This window comes from Camelus dromedarius, chromosome X, assembly GCF_036321535.1.
Source record: "Camelus dromedarius isolate mCamDro1 chromosome X, mCamDro1.pat, whole genome shotgun sequence".
NCBI classification, from domain to species: domain Eukaryota; kingdom Metazoa; phylum Chordata; class Mammalia; order Artiodactyla; family Camelidae; genus Camelus; species Camelus dromedarius.
This window is the reverse complement of record NC_087472.1, coordinates 26,332,367-26,352,544: the sequence shown is the minus strand read 5'-3', so window position 1 is coordinate 26,352,544 and position 20,178 is coordinate 26,332,367. Positions and strand designations below refer to the sequence as shown.

At 46.1% G+C, this 20,178-nt stretch overlaps 1 protein-coding gene across 5 annotated transcripts in view; it reads left to right on the top strand.

The window, feature by feature from the left end:
* Nucleotides 1–6,303: 6,303 nt before the first annotated feature.
* DOCK11 (dedicator of cytokinesis 11) overlaps nt 6,304–20,178 on the top strand; it is a 169,920-nt gene continuing 156,045 nt past the window's right edge. For 2 of the 5 annotated variants that reach the window (XM_031445367.2, XM_031445366.2), the window contains exon 1: nt 6,331–6,615. In XM_031445367.2, the coding sequence (XP_031301227.1) occupies nt 6,514–6,615 (102 nt within the window). In that variant the 5' untranslated portion in view covers nt 6,331–6,513. Of the gene's footprint in view, nt 6,616–20,178 lie in introns of all 5 variants that reach the window. The other 3 variants (XM_064482814.1, XR_010379362.1, XM_031445368.2) reach the window with 3 other exon arrangements.

The window sequence follows — 20,178 nt, the reverse complement described above, 5'->3', positions numbered from 1 at the left end:
AATGTGAGGGTAAAGTCTGGATTTTGAAGACTTACTATGAAAAAAACAAAGTAAAAAAAAAACCAACTTACTAATAATTTTTACAGACAGACCTCAGGCATGTTGTGGGTTTGGTTCCAGACCACCTCAATAAAGTAAATATCACAATAAAGTGACTCACATGAATTTTTTGGTTTCCCAATGCATATAAAAGTCATGTTTATGCTATATTGCAGTCTATTAAGTGCACAATAATATTATGTCTAAAAATGCACATATCTTAATTAAAAAATACTCTATTGTCAAAAAATGCCAACCATCATCTAAGCCTTCAGTGAACTGTAATTTTTTGCAATAGTAACATCAAAGATGACTAATCACAGATCATAACAAATATAATAATAATGAAAAAGTTTGAAATATTGCGAGAATTACCAACATGTCACACAGAGACATGAAGTGAGCAAATGCTGGAAAAATGGCACCAGTAGATTTGTCTGATGCAGGTGGGGGCATCTTCAAGGCATGAAAAACGCAGTATTTGCAAAGGGCAATAAAACGAGGTCTGCCTGTATATTGATTTCATGTCAAAGTGATACGATTTTGGGTATACTGGATCAAAGAAAATATACTGTTAAAATTAATTTCACAACTTTTTTTCCTGACTTTTAATGTTGCTGCTAGAAACTTAAAATTACATATGTTGTTCACATTATATTTCTATGGGATGGTGCTGCCCTAAGTATTGAAGAAAGAACAGTGAATAAATCAGACAAAACGCTCTCACTCCTGGAGCTTAAATTTTTGTGTGGAAGACAGATGATAAACAAAATAACTACATTAATACATATACATCACATGAAATGGTGATAAGTAGTTTGGAGAAAAATAAAGGATAAGTTAGATAAGAGGGTTACCATCTTAAACAGGCAGGTCAAGGAAGGCCTGAGAAGCTGACATTAGGCACGACCCAAAGGAGTTGAGGGAGTAAAGCCATCAATCCATGTGGGGAAGAGCCTTCCAGGTAGAGGGAACAGTCAGTGATGAGGCTCCGGTGATGGACAGTGCCTGCCATTTCAAGAAACCACAAGGAGGCATGAGAGTACAAGGGGGAGGATCAGTAGGAGATGGGATTGGAGAGTCCGGGGAAAGGAGATGCAGTGGGACAGGTCATGTAGACCATGACAGGCAGCTTCTGACTTGGTGCCCAATGATCCCCACCTCCTGTTGCTAACGCCCTTGTATATCTCCTTCCCTTGATTGTGGGCTGGATCTAATGAATAGAATCCAGCAAAACTGATGGGGTGTCACTTCCAGGATGAGGTTCTTAAAGCCTGTGGCTTCCACTTGCTGTTAGTCTCTTGCTCTTTTGTTGGCTGCCATGTTAGGAACACCCTATGGAGAAGCCCATGTGGCAGGGAAGTGAAAGCAGCCTACAGCCAACTGCCAGTGAGGAACTGAGGCCTTCAGTCAAGCCACCTATGAGGATCTGATCCTGCCAACAACCACTGAGTGAGCCTAGCAGGAGATCCTGACCCAGTTGAACTCTGAGATAAGTGAGACTTCACCCAACACCCTGATCACAGACTTGTGGGAGATCCTGGATCCACACTTTGATTTCAGTCTCATGAAAGATTCTGATCTGGGGGATCCAGCTACGTCGTGCTAAGATTCCCAAACCATAGAAACTATGAGGTAATAAATGTGTGTTGTTTTAAACTGCTGAAGTTGGGGGTAATTTGTTGCACAGCAAGAGGTGACTAATATACTAGATCTTGTAGGTCACTCTACGTGAAAAGTGGGTGAGGGGTGTTGATCAGAATCACTGGCTGGTGTGTTACAAATAGACTGTAGCAGGGCAAGTGGGGAAGCAGGGGGGTCCATTGAGAGGCCACTAAAATATCTAGGCAAGAGATGCTGGGGACTGGGCCTAGGGTGGTATGGGTAGAGATGGTGAGCATTGCTTGGATCTTGAATGCATTTTGAAGGCAGAGGCAACAGGATTTGCTGTTCGATTAGCTGCAGGCTGTGTAAGAGGTAAGAGATGACTCTAAGGTTTTTAGCCTGAGCAACTAGAAAAAAACTGTCATATACTGAGAGAGAGGAAATTATTGAAGGAGTACATTTGTGGAGAAGGAATAGGAGCTAGGTTTTGGGCATGCTTAATATGAGGTAGCAATTAGACATCCATTTGGGGATGATGAATTGAATATACAAGTCTGGTGGTTGAAGCTGGAAATATAAAGTTGAGAGTCTGCGGCATTTAGATGATAAGATAGGAACATCCTCTTGCTCTCCACTCCTGCTTCCCTCCCACGAGGCCCCCTCTGTTAGCTTAGGTACAGGGATATAGATACATATGCACAAAGATTTTTTTCCACAAGTAGATTTGTTCTGCCACTTGCTTTTTATTGATATCTTTTGGAGCTTTTTCCATGTATACACATGTACCACATTCTTTTTTAATAGCCATAGAGAATTCCTTAGTATGAATGAATCCTGTATGTCCATTTATTTATTCATTCACTCAACAACTATTTTTTGAGCACCTACTATGTGCCAGGCACTGGTCTAGGGATTGAGAAAAAAGTAGTCCCTTATGGATGGATATTTAGGTTGTTTCTAATACTTCACTATTACAAACATTGATACAATGAGTATCTTTATGCAGGCATCTCAGTTCACCTGTGAGAGGTTTTCTTTGGTATTGATTCATAGAAGTGGAATTTCAAGGTCAAAGGGCTCAATAGCATTTTTTTCAGATACTACTATTTTTTTAAAATTTTCTACTGTTTTGGATTCTCATTTTTGGGGGGAGGTAATTAGGTTTATTTATTCTTTTTTTAATTGAAGTATAGTTGATTTATAATGTTGTGTTAGTTTCTGGTGTACAGCATAGTGATTCAGTTACACATACATATTCTTTTTCACATTCTTTTTTATCATAGGTTATTACAAGCCATTGAATATAGTTTCCTGTGCTATACAGTGGGTCCTTGTTGTTTATCTATTTTGTATGTAGTAGTTTGTATTTGCTAATCCCAAACTTCTAATTTATCGATGGCAATTCTAATACTTGAATCTTGAGTTCAGTTAGGATAAGGTTAACAAGGCAGGTCAATTCGTGATGAAATCAAAGATATTCAACAAATGTAGAAAAGAAATCACCCAATAAAATGCTCTATTGGAAGCTATAGGACTGCCTCTACAATTTCCCTTTATTATGTGAGTGTAGTCATGTCCAAATCCTACTCATCTTCAAGGTCCAACTGAAAGGCCCCCTCCCTCAGGAGGCCTTCCATAGGCCCTAATGGGATGTGATCCTGCCATCTCCCTCTTTACCTCAAGTATGCTCCTTATCACATACTTCCTTATATCATAAATACGTTCTCTACTAGACTTTTTTTTTCCTTGAAAGGAACAGACAGTGTCTTTAATTCATCCTGCATCCTTCCTCAGTGCACAGTACAATGCTCAATGTTTATGTAATTAAACAGAAGCCCTAAAGTGAAAAAGTGAAACCTACAGTGTCAGGAATAAGCATGGAGCCTACATAATGACCAGATGGTGTTTGCATATCATCCGTGTGACATATGCTTCCGATGGCTCACAAGGCTCTGTAGAAATCGCCTACTTCTCCAGTTCCATCTCACACTCCTCCTCTTTCTTCTATGCTCCAATCACGCTGGCCTTTTTTTCTGGCTTTGAACACACTAAGTCTGCCCCCATCCCCAGGCCTTTGTACCTGTCATTCCCTCTACCTGGAGTGCTCTGCCTCTTGAACTCTGCTGGCTGCTTCTTTTCCTTAAGACTCAACTCAGTTTTCACCTCCTTCAAGAGGACTTCCTTCACCATCTATTTTATTGATTGATTGACTGACTATCTGACTGACTGACATATAGTCAGTTTACAATGTTGTGTCAATTTGTGGTGTACAGCATAATGATTCAGTCATACATGTACCTACATATATTCGTTTTCATATTCTTTTTCATTATAGCTTACTACAAGATATTGAGTATTGTTCCCTGTGCTATACAGAAGAAACTTGCTGTTTATCTGTTTTATATATAGTAGCTAATATTTACAAATCTTTAACTCCCAGTTTACCCCTTCCCACTCCCTTCCACCCTGGTAACCATGAGTTTCTTTTCTATTTGACCATCTATTCTAAATTAAGTCCCCTACTCCAGTTAATCTCTATCCTAGCACCTTAATTTAACCCTTCACATACTATTTCTCACTTTCTGGAATTAATGTGTTCATTTGCTTGCACTAGAATGTAAGTTCCACCAGAAGAGGGACCTTGCCCTTCTTGTTCCACCCTGTGTACTTTTAATGGCTACAATAGAGTGTAGCAATAAGGATGCTTTTGGCTGAAAGTAACAGAATATTCAACTAAAAATTGGGTTTTCTTTTCTCAGAGGTAGGCAAATCTAGGGTTGGTTCAACAGTTCAATGCTGTCTGGATTCTGGATGGGCTTCCCTGTGACGGATGGTCTTGGACTTTCCTTGTGGTTGCAAAATGGCTGCCAAGGGCAGATGCATCACCAGAAAAGACCCCTCTCAGGGAGAAAGGGGAGCAGAGGCCTCTCTGCACAGCTCTTTTTAAAAAGGTGGAAAAACTCAGAAGCCCTCCTCCCACACTTATATTCCATTGGCCTAAAGTGAATGGGAGTCAGGACCATTCCTCTAGTAAAGGAGAATGAGGTTATGATTTTTTTTTAAAAAAACAGTCATAATTCATTGCCTGGAGCTGGGCCTGCCTTTCCTAAATCCTGTGACTCTGCTCTACCAGAAGCAAATCTGGGCTCCTAGCAAGGGAAAACTGTTATGACTGTTGTGGGGGTAACCATCAGTATGGGCCACACAGGCACGTGTGGGATGGAGGGCATGAATTTGTGCTGATCTACCTACATTCAACAAGATATAAATTTCATATACATGTACTATGCAAAGCCAAGACTGGTGATACAAGGCATCTGCCTTTACAGGACTTCCAGGTCCCAAACCCTCTTGGATCCTATGTCTTGGCTTTACTGGGACTAATGTGATGGCTGCTGAAACAGGCTTGCTGCTAGGAGACTTGGCCTTTTCTGGATTCACAGAAACCATCAGCCAGGCCCTTGTTTTCATAACAGAGTCCTATATGTAGGTGTGACTGCTTGGTCTCTAAAGATGGGGAAAAGTGGGGAAAGTGCCCTATAGCAGTGGTAGGAACCTGCTTAGAAGGGCTGCATGGCTGCCCACAAATTATCGGCCATTTTCAAACTGGACACATGAAGTAACCGGACAGAGAAAATCACTGCGATTAGCAGAGTTCCTGGATTCACACGTGGGGAAGTTTTACTGGGTCACTAGTGCTTCAAGATTCACATCGTATTTCTCTCTTAAGCATGTTTTACATCAAACTAGATGTTCTTTAATTCTTGGGAAACAATTTCTTGGAAGGTGAAGAGGATAAGGGAAGGAGTAGGAAATGGAGAGGTGATAGCAGGGCGTGTAAAAGCTTCTAGAAGACCAGTAAGTCCTCCAAACTCCAGGTCATGGCCTTCCCAATACCACCCCCACCCCACCCCACCCCTGGCGCACAGTGTCCTGAACCAGACAACCTGCCGCTGGCTCGGGCCCCACCAGCCAGCTCTCCCCTCGCCCTGGCTGGGGGTGGGGATGGGGAGTAGGTTCGGCCACAGCGAGCTTCCACTCCCCGAAGCTTACTCCCTCCTGAGGTTCCCCCCTCCCTCCCCGCCCACGGGAGGAGGACCGATGGGTAAGAAAACGGTGTGCGCATCGGAGGACCCAGGCGAGTCGCTCCGGCCAGAAAATCGCTCTGCCTTCTTCGACAGACTTCGGCGCGACCCCTCCCCAGCGGAGCACACAATAGGCGGCCGCTCCACATTGTTCCCCAGCCTCTCTCCGGCTCGGCCCCGGGGGCTTGCGGGTGGGAGGAACGTGAGAGTTCCCCAGTCCTCCCACGGGCACTGCAGCCTCCGGGGTGCGAAAGGAGCACCGGGGTAGAGTACGCCGCACATTTGGGGACATTTCGTGTGTGCCCCCCACCCCGCCCCATATACACACACGCGAAAAATAAAGCAGCCAGATCGCCCCTCCCGGATGCGGCTGCACCAGCAACATCAGCTGCGGGCGGAGCCCGAGCGGTTGCCACTTCCCCCCTCTTCCCTCGTGACCCTCGCCCCCCCCCCCCAGTTCTCCCTCCCCCTCCACACACCCTTCCTCGCCAGACACACCCTCCTCCTCGGGCAGCTCGTGAGCGGAGCTCGGGCTCTCTAGGGGAGGGAGCGGCCGCCGCCGTCGCCGTGGTGCCGGACGGCGAGCGGGCGAGCGGGCGAAGGAGGGAAGGAGGGAAGGAGGGAGGGGCCGCGGAGAGCGGGAGGGAGGAGCCGCGGGAGCCGCGCCGCCGCCGCGCTGCGATGTGGCCGGCCGGCCGGCGTGTAAACAGAGGGAGCAGCAGCGGCCGCGGCCGCCCCGGCCCGGGGCAGTGAGCACGCCCGCCGAGACCTGCCCGCCGCTGCCATGGCCGAAGTGCGCAAATTCACCAAGCGGCTCAGCAAGCCGGGCACGGCGGCCGAGCTCCGGCAGAGCGTGTCGGAGGCCGTGCGGGGCTCTGTGGTGCTGGTAAGTGGCCGGGAGACGGGGCGTCCTGGGGGACGCGCTCCGGGCGAGAGCGACCGGGTGGCTTCCCGCGCGCGCGGGACCGGGACGGGGACGGCGGCGGCCGCCCGGTGCGCTCCGCGCTCTCTTTCTCCGCTTCAGTAAGTTTTCGCACCCGCCGCCGCTGGCGGGGGTCCGAGTCCCAGGCGCCGGCTGACAGCGCCGCGGCTGCCCGGCTGCCCTGCACGGCGGAGGCGTGCGTCCGGCTAGACGCCGACTGGTAATCGGGGGCTCGGAACCGGAGCCCGGGCGGAGGGTGTGAGCTCCAGAGCGGACCCCACGCTGCTCTAGACCCCGCACAAAGAGCCGGCGACCCGGGCGCGGCAACATCCCCATTCCCTCCTGCCGGCACCTGAGGCAGCCTAGGCGGAAGGATGCGACGAGCGTTTTGCACATACACACTCCCGCGCGCGCACACACACCGTGTACGCAAAAAAGAACCCCACCCAAAAAGCCCCGGGCGCCCAAGCTCCGGCGGGCGGTGAGAACAGAGGAAGCAGAGCGACTTCCTCCTGCTGCTGGGGAGCGGGTGGTGATGGGTGTAGAAGAGGTGCTGTTGGTGCTGGTGCTGCTCCCGCGGAGGGAGGGGATTGGAGACAACAGGGTTCGGGGGAGAGTGGGCGGGGGAGTCGGCCGCCGCTGGGCGAGGGTGTCCCCTGGGACCCGGGAGCGCTCCAGAGGCAGGGAGATGGGGCCGTGGGGATTTGGGGAAGATGGTGTGCGCCAGTCCAGGGATGGAGGACCTGGGCTCAGAGCCCCACTGCTCAGGGCTGGGGGGTGGGGATTGGAAAGCGCGCTGCCCCCCTGAGAACCCTCCCATCGCACCCTGAGCCTCATCCGGATTGTCTGACTCAGGAGCGAAGCGGAAGGGTGCTAACGGGCACTTACCCCTGCCCCTGTTTTCAAGACACTCGTTGCCAATTTCCTGGACCAGCGAGCAATACCTAAATAAGCAATCAGACTGGTTAATTAGTGTTTGTTTTGTTACTTTGGTTTTTTGTTTTTTGTTTGTTCGTTTTTGTCTCTCTCCATTCCCTCCACCTTACAGCGAGTCGTCTGCTGTGTTTAAATTTCACCATTAAGAGTGGGCTTTTTTTATTAAAACAACTTATCATCGGAAGGGAACTTCACAGCTTTTCTTGTAATTTTTCTGTTAATCTTGTAGAATCTGTGATAAAAACCAACATTAAAGGGAGGCCAGGGGCCTGATCCCAACAGTGGAGAAAGTTGACATTAGTGGGAGTTCTGGAGGAGGATCAAAGGTAAAATATGTACCTTTGAGATAAAGATCTGATTCCTAATAGCTACAACTGTGCAAAGCCAAGTGACTTTAAAGAAATCTCTGTATCGTGGCTGGACCCTTGAAAGTTTAATCCTGCTGTTTAGCAGAGGTAAAAACCCAGACCTTTAATGTTGTTTTAATGGACTTGGCTTATTGTGTGTCTCGCTGATTTTAGAATGAGGTCCTTTTAGGGTCAGATTGGAACCTCAGATTGTCATCACAGCCACTTAAGAGAGGGAGGCAAGCTGTGTGCAGGGCATTTATACCAGGGCTCTCATCTTGGGTGATTGTTAACAAGTGATTCAATCTCCCTCGCACAGAAAAGGCTTTCCTAAACTCAGGCAGAAAGAAAACCTCACTTAAGCAGAGGTGGCTGGCCCTCTACCACATGGTGTGAAGGGAGCTGGTGAAGTGGACAGATGGTCTCAAGAGAATAAATGGGACTTGCAAACCTCTACTGGGATTTGACCGGCATTTGACCTGCCACCCTCAGCAGCAAAAAGTTAACATTCACATTCTTGCCCAGGTTTTGGGGTTTGAAAAAAAAAATGGGTTAACAGAGGTGCAGCTGCCCTTTCCTAACCATGGGCTCTGTGGCAGAGCTGGAAAAACAGTTATTGGGAGGAGATTGCTGGGAGACGCTGCCAACCTAGCTTACTTGGGACAGAGGCCACGGATTTTTACCAGGCACGGCACGGGAATGATATTTATTTACTACTCTGGTATGTGGTCCACCTTGAGATTTTGAGGGTGGGGGAGAACAGAGTCTAGGAATCTAAATCAGTATCTGTTGAGCCCCTGCTACGTGCAAGACACAATCCTAGGTGCTCTAAAATTATGAGTGAATGTGGATGACTTATCTTCATTTGTTTCCATTAGTTCCAAGCTGGGTTGGGTCTGTGTGTATATGTTTGTCAAGAGGACTTCCAGATTCTGTACACAAATCAATTTAGATTATTCATAGCACCTTAGTGAATGCTGTTCTCAAGCCGTTCAGTCAATTAAGAAATGAGGAAACAGTCTTAAATGGAGTGTACTCTCCTAAACCGCTCTCTTTCTTGGCCTCTGCTTTTCTGACACCAAGAGCTTGGTAACCAAAGTTAGCAAAGCCATGGGCGGCTAGAGGGCGAGTGGACTGTGGCTGCTACTGCCATAACCTCTGATTCTTTTCTGATTTAATATTTATTAGGGACAGCTGAGGTAGGATTTACACTTGCTGCTACGAACCCGCGACACTCAAGTTAGGGCTTCAATATGGAGTTACATACTCATTAGAGTTCAAGATGGAGTCATTTCTGCCGCACGTCAAGCTTTCCTGTGGTGTATCTCTCACTAGAACTTGGAAAACACACCAAGCTGAACAAATATACAGAATTTCCTGTTTAGGTGGTTTAAAAAAAAAAAATTATACCCTTTTTTGGCGTGTTGCTAACATCATTCAGTTTTGTTCACTGAAAAATTCAGAAGGCCTGGGCTATATATAGCATGTAGTTGTGTATTCAAACCTTCATTCAGTTATCAGTACTTCCTCGAATCTATTAACTACGTAATGAAGCAGACAGAGAAAGAGACTGTTTCTTTGCTGCATTTTTCTGTAAGTTCGGCATTTTTATGAAGGTCAGTTTTAACCCAGGGAAAGGGATAATTACAGAATTAACCACTGACAGAGATTTCTCAAGAGAGGCTTGGGGAGGAATATTATAACCTGAGAGTGTATGTGATTAACTGAGAAGTGTTTACATATATACACATTTTAAAATGCAGAGTTTTAACGCTGTTTTTGTTATAATATCAGGATGTAGCTCTTTGTGCCTCTGAGGGAACAAAGGCTTTTGGTAAACCTGTTGTATTCTGGCTGCCCTTGGGAGGAGTCATTGTGTCAGCCTGGGAAAGTCGCCTAGGAGGGGTTTAAATACTGGTTGCTTGCTGCTGCTGAATTTACTTCAATTCCTTGTGCGCCAAAGGATCAGGAAAGAGTTGCCAGATATTACTGGTTGTAGCCCCTTGAGGCAGGGCAAGGTGTGCGTGGTCCCCTGGCTGGCAGGGGTCAGATTTCATACAACCAGGCCAGTGGAGAAAAGCTGAGAGCTGAGACTGGCCCAACAGGGTCTGCAGCTGGTGACCCTCCTCCCCAACACACACGACTACCTTTGCGAGGAAAGGTTCGCACTTAGGGAAGACCTGAAAATAAATCAGCGCCCCTGCTCCCTCTTCCCAGGGAAATTTGTGGAAAGTACTTAATAACGGACCAAACAACTCACGTGGTGGAGTAAAGCCAGTTGCAACGGGCTTCTTTGACCAGTTCAGAGACTTAGCTCAGCTCTGAATGAATGAACTGAGAGGCGGGAGAGTGACCCCCAGTGTTGGCGAGTAAACGTGAAATAGCCTCACTGCGCCTGTTGGCTCCTCCAGGTTTGGAGAAGCCATGACTAGAGGACCTGCCCCAAAGCCCAGGACAGAGGTTGCTGTAAAACCACAGAGGACTCCTCCTGAACCCTCTTTGGAGCACCAAACAGTAGAATTTGTTTAATAAGCTAAACAGATTAAACAAATTCCCTGGCTTGATTCTTTTCCTCTTCTGATCATCAGTAAGCCTTCTTTTTTTTTTTTTAAATTATTGCTTTATTACATAATAAATACATGTTTGTTGTAGAAAAGTTAGAAGAACGAAAGAATAATCATCACCATCTCATTACTCAGGACTCTGTTGTTATTGTAACATATATATATGTGGAAACTCTTTTTCTCTCTGTGTATGTATATATGAAAACATGGGTTGAAAAATATATAAAATTTTAAATAATTATTTCACTTACCAATATCTCATGAACATTTCTTCATGTCAGTAATAAAAATCTACATAATTATGTTGAATGACTGCCAAAAATTCCACTGTGAATGTACCATACATAGGTAGTCACCCTTTATTGTTTGATATTTTGAGGGATTCTAATTTTGTGTTATAACCCTGAGCTGTCCAGTACAGTAGCTACTAGCCACCGGTGGCTATTTCCATTTAAATTTAAATTGATTAAAAAATTGGAAATCAGCTCTGACGTTGCAGTCACCACAGTTCAAGTGTTCAATAGCCACACGTGCTCAGTGGCTAGTGTAGAGGACAGCACAGAGAGAATATTTCCATCATTGCAGAAAGTTCTTTCAGACAACACTGGTTTAAACATGGATTTAAATGAACATCTTTGAGCACGCCCTTTCAAATTTATTAGATTGTCCCTTTAGGATAAATTTCTAGCATTGGAATCGCTTGCTCAAACATTAGACATATTTAGCGTTAAAAATTCCTTCTAAACATGCTGTTAAATTGCTCTGCAGAAAGTTACTGCCACTTGCTCTTTTGTCACCAGGATATGTTTCCCCTCTCGCATGCCAACGCCGGTAATTAATATTTTTTAACCTTTGCAATCTGATAGGAGATAAACGGCATATCACTGTTCTCATTTGCCTTTCTTTGGTTGGTCTTGAGGTTGAACAAGTTTTCATATGTTGATTAGCCATTTATATTTCTTCTTTTGAGGATTTAGATGAATCTTCTTACAGACTTATTTCCTGGTTTGTAATTCTTGCACTAACGGTCTCTACCCCAAGATTCTGTTCTGATAAGTCTAGGGTGGGGCCAGTCATCTGTATTTTGAAAAACGACCCAAAGTGATTTTGATGTGCACCGAAATGCAGATCTTGACCACTTGCTTACTCAAGGCAGGAATGTCCTCTGCACTGCCCCTGACAAAGGCTGGCTTAGAGGGCTAGGTTAGAAGTGGTTCTTGTGCTGAAATTTGCTCTCTGTAAGTTCTACCACTGGCTAGGCCCAGCTCTGCCATTTGAAGGCGTGCAGAATACGTTTGCTTCCTCTTTCACATGACAACCCTTCAAATATTTGGAGACTGCCGCCATGTCATTTGTAAACTCACTCTTCCCAAAGTCAAAGAGCCTTCGTTTCTCTTGCCTTCCTCCCTCACATGACTTGGTTTCAAAATGCTTCACTGTCATGGTCATCTTGTGTGGGCTCTTTTCCAAGGTTTCAGTGTCCTTCAGAAAATGAGGGAGGCAGCGCCCAGGCTCGAGAGTCAGACCTGGGCTTGAACCTGCTTCCTCTCACCTGTGTGCGTTGTGAACCCAGGCAAGTCACCAGATCTCATTTTCCTCATCTGTGAAATGGGGGTAAATAGTTGTCCCAACCTTGTGGGGTTCTTGTGAGGGTCACAGAAGGCAATATATAGAAAGTGTGTGATGTATAAGTGATTCATAAAGACTATAAAGAGAGAGCTAGTAAAAAAATAGTATTCTAGAAGGATCTATTACAGATTACAGTGGGCAGGGGCAATATTTCTTACCCCTTCTGGATGTGAGCCAAGAAGTGAGGGGCTGTGTATCCTTTCCCAATGCCAGTCCCTCACACAGTTCCTGCAATGCAGCAGGGACTCAGCGGGAAATCCACTGGCAACGATCTGTAGGATGGACCCCGTGTCGGGTGGCTGGAGGCCAGGTCACTAGTTAAAATATCTAGTTCCGGGGAGGGATAACCAAGGCTTTGAGGCGGTGACAATGGAGATAAGGCAGAAGACGAAAGAGAAGTGATAAAAGCAACAGGATTTAGTGATTCTAGTAGGGGGAGTCGAAGGGGGAAGGAAGAAGTAGGAGGGAGAGAGAGGCGGGGAGGAGGAAGAAGGAGGGGGAAGGGGAGGGTCAGTGTGTTCAGTGATGGGGGAAGGGAAAAGAAAATGAGCAGCCTCTATTTGAGAGGGTTGTTAGGGCAAAGGCGAATTTCAGTGAAGCCAGGCGGTGGACAGAACCTTCTGGGGGAAAGGCTGAGCGCATAGTGGTGTGTTTTGGCCAAAGGCTGGGGTTCTCGAGGGCAAAGAAGAAAGTGTTTCAAATGGGATCCGGAAGGGGAGGAAGAGCCAGGGCTCAGTGTGGCTGATGAGATGAGATTGTAGGCGAGATTAGCTGATGGAGGAGGTTTACACCTTTGGGGGTGATTAAGGAAGTGGGGGCAGGGTGTGGAGGAATGGTCTGGAGGCCAGCCCCAGACTTCCAGTTAGAAGTGGTGATGGGAAGTCATGTCACCCCCTGGGCAGCTTCCCCTCCCAGGGCCCAGGAGCCGGTGGGGCGGGAGTGGGCGGGGAGGGGGTGGAATAGGGGTGGTGGAAGGCTGACAGCCTCCTTCCCCAGGTGCCTAAAAACTCCAAATAGGGTGTTTCCGGCCCTTAAGGGACTCTCAGGCCTGGAAAGGAGATTAGATGTATGCAAATAACTGCAACCGAGAAGATGAAAGCAGGAGGCTAGTGATTGGTTCTGCCTTCTCTCTTCAGTTAGTTACATCATTTATGTCCACCCCCATGCTTTTTTTTGTGTATGTGTGTGATCCTTAATTTTTTTTCCCCCAGGAGGTCGGTCCTTTCTGGGTTCAACAATGTTAAATTAGGTCTTTTCTAATGAACAGTGTTCATCTTGAGATTTCCCACAGTTATTCCACTACAGAGGTTTAAACATTTTTTTAATGGGAAAGTAAATGGCAGCATCTAAGATTGAGAAATTCGTACATGGTGTGTGTGTGTATATCTCACCTTGGCATTCCTTGACCTGACCTGACCTCTGGACTGCCTGCTGCCTTCCTAAATCCTCAGTGCTCCACCTTTGGAGCCCCCCTTGCTTGTTTGTTGGAATTCAGTTCAGAGGAGTCATTCACCACCCCCACCCCGATTTTGCTTTCTTCTGAGATATAAAATCGTCAGTAAGCATGTTGAAAAATTATTACTTTTAGTTTTTTTTGTTTTCTTTTCTTTTCTTTTTTTTTTAACACAGAAGGGAAGGCTAGAAACCACAGGCGGGAGAAGGAGCGAGAGCTGTTTCCCCTTTTCTGTAAATCCTAATGGTAATTTTATGATACATTTCTCTTTGGGATTCAGATCTCTTGGTTTCCTTTAGCTTTTGTCAGGAGCGCAGAGGGGTTCGTGGGTAACACTGGCCTGTCGCTTACACCAACCAAGAGCCAGGTGCCTCTCAGATTCTTGCAGGGCCTCACCCTGGAGGCTCCTAGAGCAGTGACTGGGGCAAAGGGTCTGTCTCAATCAGCTCCATTGCCTGTGACTGCTCGTTAGAGCAGAGGGGTTCTGGAAGCACATTGCTTGGGTCAAAGTTCAGCTCAGCTGCTTACTAGCTGGGTGACCCTGGGCCAGTTGTTTAACCTTCTGGGCCTTGATAACCCTCTCAGGGGTGTTTTGAATGGCTTCACAAGTTGCACGCAAAGAGCTTGGGAGGAGGGCTTGGCGAATGGAAGGCGCAGGGAGGACCACTGTGGCTCTGTTATTTCTGGGCTTTAAGGTGGGCAGGAGGTCTCTTGTGTCTGTGTTTTGTCAACAGACAAAAGTAAATAGGTAGAAGGGAAGCAGGTACCCTTGCTTGTTTATTTTCATACCCCAAAGGGTGAGCTACATACATGGCTAAGCCAAGAATCGTACCCTTCCTGGAAGAATAAGCTGGCCGCCCATGAGGATCTTGGGAGTATCCATTCCCAGGCCAATGTGGTCATACTTAAGAGCCGAGTGGATACGAGCCAGGGCTCTGGGTCTTTGGTTGTTCTCACCTCCAGACTAGTCAGATGAGTGAGTGGGAAGGGTAGTCATCTGGTGGGGAGGAATACCCCGTCCTGTGCCCAGGGAGAAGGTCCTCCAGTCTGGGAAACTTGCACGCGTGGCCTTTGGCAGAAGCACTCACTTTTATGACAATCTGTTCATCGTGTTTTATGCCAAGGTGTGGATAGAGGAGAACTGGGCTTTGTATGGAAAAATAGAACGTCAGCGCTCTTTCCTTTCCCTCTCAAAACTTTATTAACATCCTGTTCACTCATGAATCCTTATGTTTAAAAATAAAATGAATATTGAGATTCAAATGCCCTTTTTTCAAGATGTATTTTGGAAACATGTATTGTAGTGGAAAATTTAAAAGCTTTACGGTCTCCTAAGAAATCAATGTCCTTTTCTATCTGGCTATTCTGGTTTTGTGGTAGCAGGATAAGTTCTCTTAGGAATAGTGCGTACAGGTTTCCAGCATGGTTGATACCATGGAAAATGTACCAACTGTCCCGGGGACACACGGTTTACCTTTTGTCCATGTACAGCCTCACACAGTCATTTGCTATTAATGATTTCCTGCAATTCTTCACCTTATTTTTATTGCCCATTGAGTTTATTGTTGATGGCAAGTTGTATTTTTGCCTTTTTTGACAGCTTATGTTGGACTGTGTATATTTCAAGCTGCTGAGAAACGTTCGAACGTATTCTGCTACTTCGGCTTTCCCATCATGTTGCTTTCCCTGATGACTGAAATATTTTCCTGGGTGAGATTTAACTAAGAAGTCAAGTGTTCTTCTAAGCCTCTGAGACAGAGCATCTTTTTTTTTCCCCCGGAACATCTTTATTTGAAGTGCTTCAGTGAAGTGTGTCAGGAGGCTGGGCAAGGTCTTTGTATGAAATGGTTTTTAGATGAAGACAAGATCTTGTATTTTTATACTCCCGATCTTAGGAAGGATTAAAAATGCTATTATGCCTATGACGTCATGTGTTCTTACAGGTCACTATGAAACACATGCCACGTTCTTACTTCTTTTCCATGTGTGGGGAAACAGAGGCATGGTTTCAAGCGAGGCTGGCTGTGGGCCATCCCTATTACCTAAGTGACAGAACTGGTAATGAACTACAGCCGTCTCTGTTTCTTTGACATAATCAGGTAAAGAAGCACTTGTTTCTGGGCCAGATTCCACAGTAGATCAGGTGGAGGAACCTCTTTTTGTGTGGTTTTGGTAATGATCTCCTGTAGGGAAACTGTTTATTTCTGAACAAGCTTAGATCTCTTTAGTGGGAAAGTAGGAGGTGAGGACAGGGGTAAAAAAAAGAGGGGTGGGGTTGTTATTGAGAAATGTGGGCAAGATCAGTATAGATTTTTCCTTGCCAAAGTCAGCCTAAGGATTTTGAGAACTCTTTGCAATTGGCTGCCCTTCCTTTCTTTGCTGTTTGAATAACTATATGGGGAAAAAATAATCTCCAGAACCCTGGCTCTGCCGAGGTACCTGGGATCATTTTCATGGAAACGTTTTTATGATTTTCTTTAAGCAGGTTCGTGCTGTCCAAAAATAACAACATATATGTTTCTCTCCATGCCTTTTATATGAGTAGTTTAGTTTTCCCACTTGGGAAACTGCCAGCTTTATGCCTTACAGGACCTGTTGTCCGTGTTCACGGTGTGAGTAGAAGAGTGTTGTTGGCAAAACCAGTTTATTTTCATAGGTTCACAAGTTCCTAAGCCTTCGCTCCATTAAAGAGACCTGAAGGAGGGAATACCACCTTCTGAGTTGCCGAACTTACCACCAAGAAATAACAAATCCAGGAGGGCTCTGAATCAACTGTTGCAAAAATTGAATGCAATCATTATTTGAAGGCTCCTGGAGACCAGCTGGGTGTTTAGCTCAAGCCTTATTGCTTGTGGGGCAGAGAAGCTTCTCCCTGCTCACTTGCCCCTGGGCACTACTGGTGACCGGCATGACTGCTTAGAGAGAAACTTTGCCTCTGTCTTCTGCTTCCAAGCAAAACGAAACAGTCTGGCAGAATTCTCACCGAGGGAGCCAGAAGAGAATTCCAGAAGGCTCCTTGCTTCAGTTCTGTAACTGAGGCCCTGCTCCCTCTCCCTGCCCGCCCGCCTTCTCTGCATGGAGCTGGAGCTACATGGATGTCCACCGCTGGCTCAGCGCCACCTCAGGCCCAGAGACCAGTCTGGGCCTAAGCAGAGGACTTCAGAGGCCTCTCATCTTCAGAGATTAGGGTCTAGGCCTTAAGTCCTATAGGCTACTGGTTCTGTCCTGTCTGTAAAATCCATTTGAGATCACTGGGTTTTATCTTCTTCCTCGTTCCCCTTATGTCACTTTCCCCATCACTGTGTCCTTGTCTTGACCCCCTACCCAGTATCTAACCCTCTGCCTTGGTTTGCTGGCCAATTACCCAGTTCCTCCAGGAGAGTTCTGGTTTCGTCGCTGGTCCTGAGGAGGGCTGCCCGACCCCCACCGAGACTGGCCCACAGCTTGAGCTCAGCACAGTGGGGTTGTGCACTGAGGGGGTGAGTGTCTGCTTGGAGAGCTCAGAGGAGGCAGTGTGCTTGAGATGAGGCCTTCCAGCAGTGGCCCTGCCGCGGGTTGCACTAGATGCACGGCCTGTTAGTTTCCTACGGCCACTGTAACGAATGGCCACAAACTTCGTGTCTCAAAAGAACACAAATTTATAATCTTGCAGTTCTGGAGATCAGAACTCTGAAATGGGTTTCCCTGGGCTAACACCAATGTGTCTGCAAGTCCTCACTCCCTCCCAGAAAGAAGCTCTAGGGGAGAATCTGTTACCTTGCGTTTTTCAGCTTCTGAAGGTGGCCTGCATTCCTTAGCTCGTGGCCCCTTCCTCCATCTTCATGCCAGCAATGTCTGGTCAAGTCTTTCTCATGTCGTAGCATACTGACACTTGCTTCTGTCATCACAGCTCCTTCTCTGATTCTGATTCTCCTGCCTCCCTCCCTCCCTTGGTAGGAGGATTACGTTGGTCCCACCAAGATAATTAATCCAGGATAATCTCACCATATCAAAACCCTTAATTTAGCCATGTCTGCAAAATCTCCTTTCCATGTAATGTGACATACTCACAGGTTCCAGGGATTAAGAAGTGAACATCTTTGGGAAACCATTGCTCTGCCTAGTGCTCAGGTGTTGCTGGAGGTTGAGGAGTGGTGGGATCCTGGGGTCAGATGGGTTCCTAACATGGATACTGATACCTCATGGTGGAGGAGGAACAGGGGTCTGATAGATTGCACACTGTGAGCCAGGGGCAGACGTCTTCACAGAATTCAAATGAGGAAGCACAATCCTTTTTGAGAATTTTGGCTGAAAGAAAGCAATCTATGTTTGTAGTCTGCAATTTCAATTTGGATGTTTTCTTAAATTCTTCATAATTAAAAAAATTTTTTTCCCACACAAAACTCCCTCAGTCTGGAGTTCTTACAAGTGGGCACGGCTTTCAGACTTGAGGTGTTTCAAGATACAAGCTGGCCAGACACTTAGCAGGCACTTAGCCAGCTCAGGCCTATGGAATTTTCCACCCTCAGCTAAAGAGTAAAGAGGTAAGGGGATGTGTGTGTGTGTTTAAAAGAGAAAGGGATGGTTTCACATCACAGAGAATAACTCTTCGGCTGAGAAGCCCCAAGACACCTCTCATGTGTCCAGTGTGAGAGACACTTCACTCGTGCTGAAGGTCAAGTTAGACTGGCCATGGCCTTCCTGCATTTTCAAGGTAATTGACAGACCCTTTCCCAGAAATGGGTTTCTATTCATGATTAGAGAAGCAGAGAGAGGGACTGGAAAAGCGCTCTGATTCCTCTGGCTTCATGATGATTTCACTTGAGAGAGAAATTGAAACTTCCTCTCTTGTTCACCAAGTCCAGTCACTGCCATCTTGGAGAAACACACACCACAGCTTCCTGGCTGATCACATTTGCACCAGCCCTGCTCACACTGGCCACTCTAATGTCCACAATGAGCTGATGGCAGAGAGCTTTACTGCCCTGAAGAAGCACTCGATCATAGATGTCGATTGCATTTTCTATTTTTACATCATTTCTAGTTGGCCGTGGCTGTATTTCTCTGAGGCCTGGCCTATCTTCTTTCAGGCCCGGAGATAACTGGCTGTAAGGTGCTGAAAAGCATTATGTAAAAGGTTGGGAAACCCCCAGATTTTGTTTCAAAATCCGTACAGACAAAATATACATTAACCATCTTCACTTACTCCTGTCCATTTTTCCTTTCTTTTCTCCTCAATAGGAAAACAGTTCCAATTCTCCTTATAAGCCATATCAATTCAAAAATGCAGATGTTTTCAGTGGCATTATTTTAAAATCTTTTTCTAACGTATTTATATACTACTAATCTTTAAAATGTGAAACTGTAATCCTGTTTAAATCTTTAGAAACTGATGTTCATTTTCTTTTTTTTTTCCTTCAGGGGGGAGGTTTATTTATTTGTTTATTTTTAGTGGGGGGACAGGGGATTGAACCCAAGACCTAATGTGTTCTAAGCATGCACTCTGCCACTTGAGCTATACTCTCTCCCCTCTGATGTTCATTTTTTTCATGTTATAATTTCTTGCCCTTTCACTTGCCTTATTTTATTTTATTATAGTGTATTCCATATTATTTTACTGAGTTTCTTATTTCTGTTTTGGAGTTTTTCCTTTTTTACTGGCCCTCATCTGAATTTCGTGGCTTATGGGTAGTAGGCCTTCAGTCAGTGAGCTACATGACAGAGTTGATGCCTCAGGACTGTGGAACATCTGGGAGTGTGGCATATACCAGAAGGAGCTAGAAAGCAAATGTGTTGTTTGAGGGTGAGCTAGACAGAGGGAGGGAGAGGGAGGGAGGGGGGGGGGAGAGAGAGAGAGAGGGCGCGACGCTTGCTGAGCTGTGGGAGATAGCAAGCTGCCTTAGCTGAAGGAAAAGATAGATACTTTCCTTTGGGGCATGCAAAAATCCCAAGGGAAATGCTTTTAGAACTGTTGCTTGAACTGAAGAGAAGCGGAGAATCTATTTCCACTGATTTCTTTTTACTGGATTAAATCTACTTAGGGCAAGGCTGGGGGTGGGGTGGGAGAAGGCAAGACAAGGACTTAATTTGAGGAAACTCGAGGATAAAAATAAGGTGAAAGGAAGGGTTTCTTACCCTCATTATAACAGACCAGGAGACCAGAGATTAAAATATTAGCAATATTTAATGAGCATAGCAGTATGTTTTTAGATTCAGACAGGAAGAAAGCGACCTCTGGAGAAACTGCACTAGGTGCATGGAACAGTTTTGTGCGGGACCGAAGCTGGGTGAGTAGACTTTATCTCAGGGGCTGCTGGCAGTGCACGCGGTCAGCTCCCATCGTTCAATACCCCAAATCAATCAGTTAAGGAAGGTGGAGGATACTTGTGTGCAGTTCTCCGCAGGATGTGATAGTTGGAACCCAGTTCTCCGAGTTAAATGCAAGTGAGAGACCTGTGACCCCTGGAAACCTGTAGGAGCCAGATTTCTTCTGAGAATCCAGGGTGGAGGGACTCACGTGCTTCACTTCCTCCATGTTCTGATGTAAGGAGGGCAGCAGTTCATACCTATTCCAGACCCATGTTTCTCAGGGCAGCCAACCCTGCTGGACAGGCCTGGT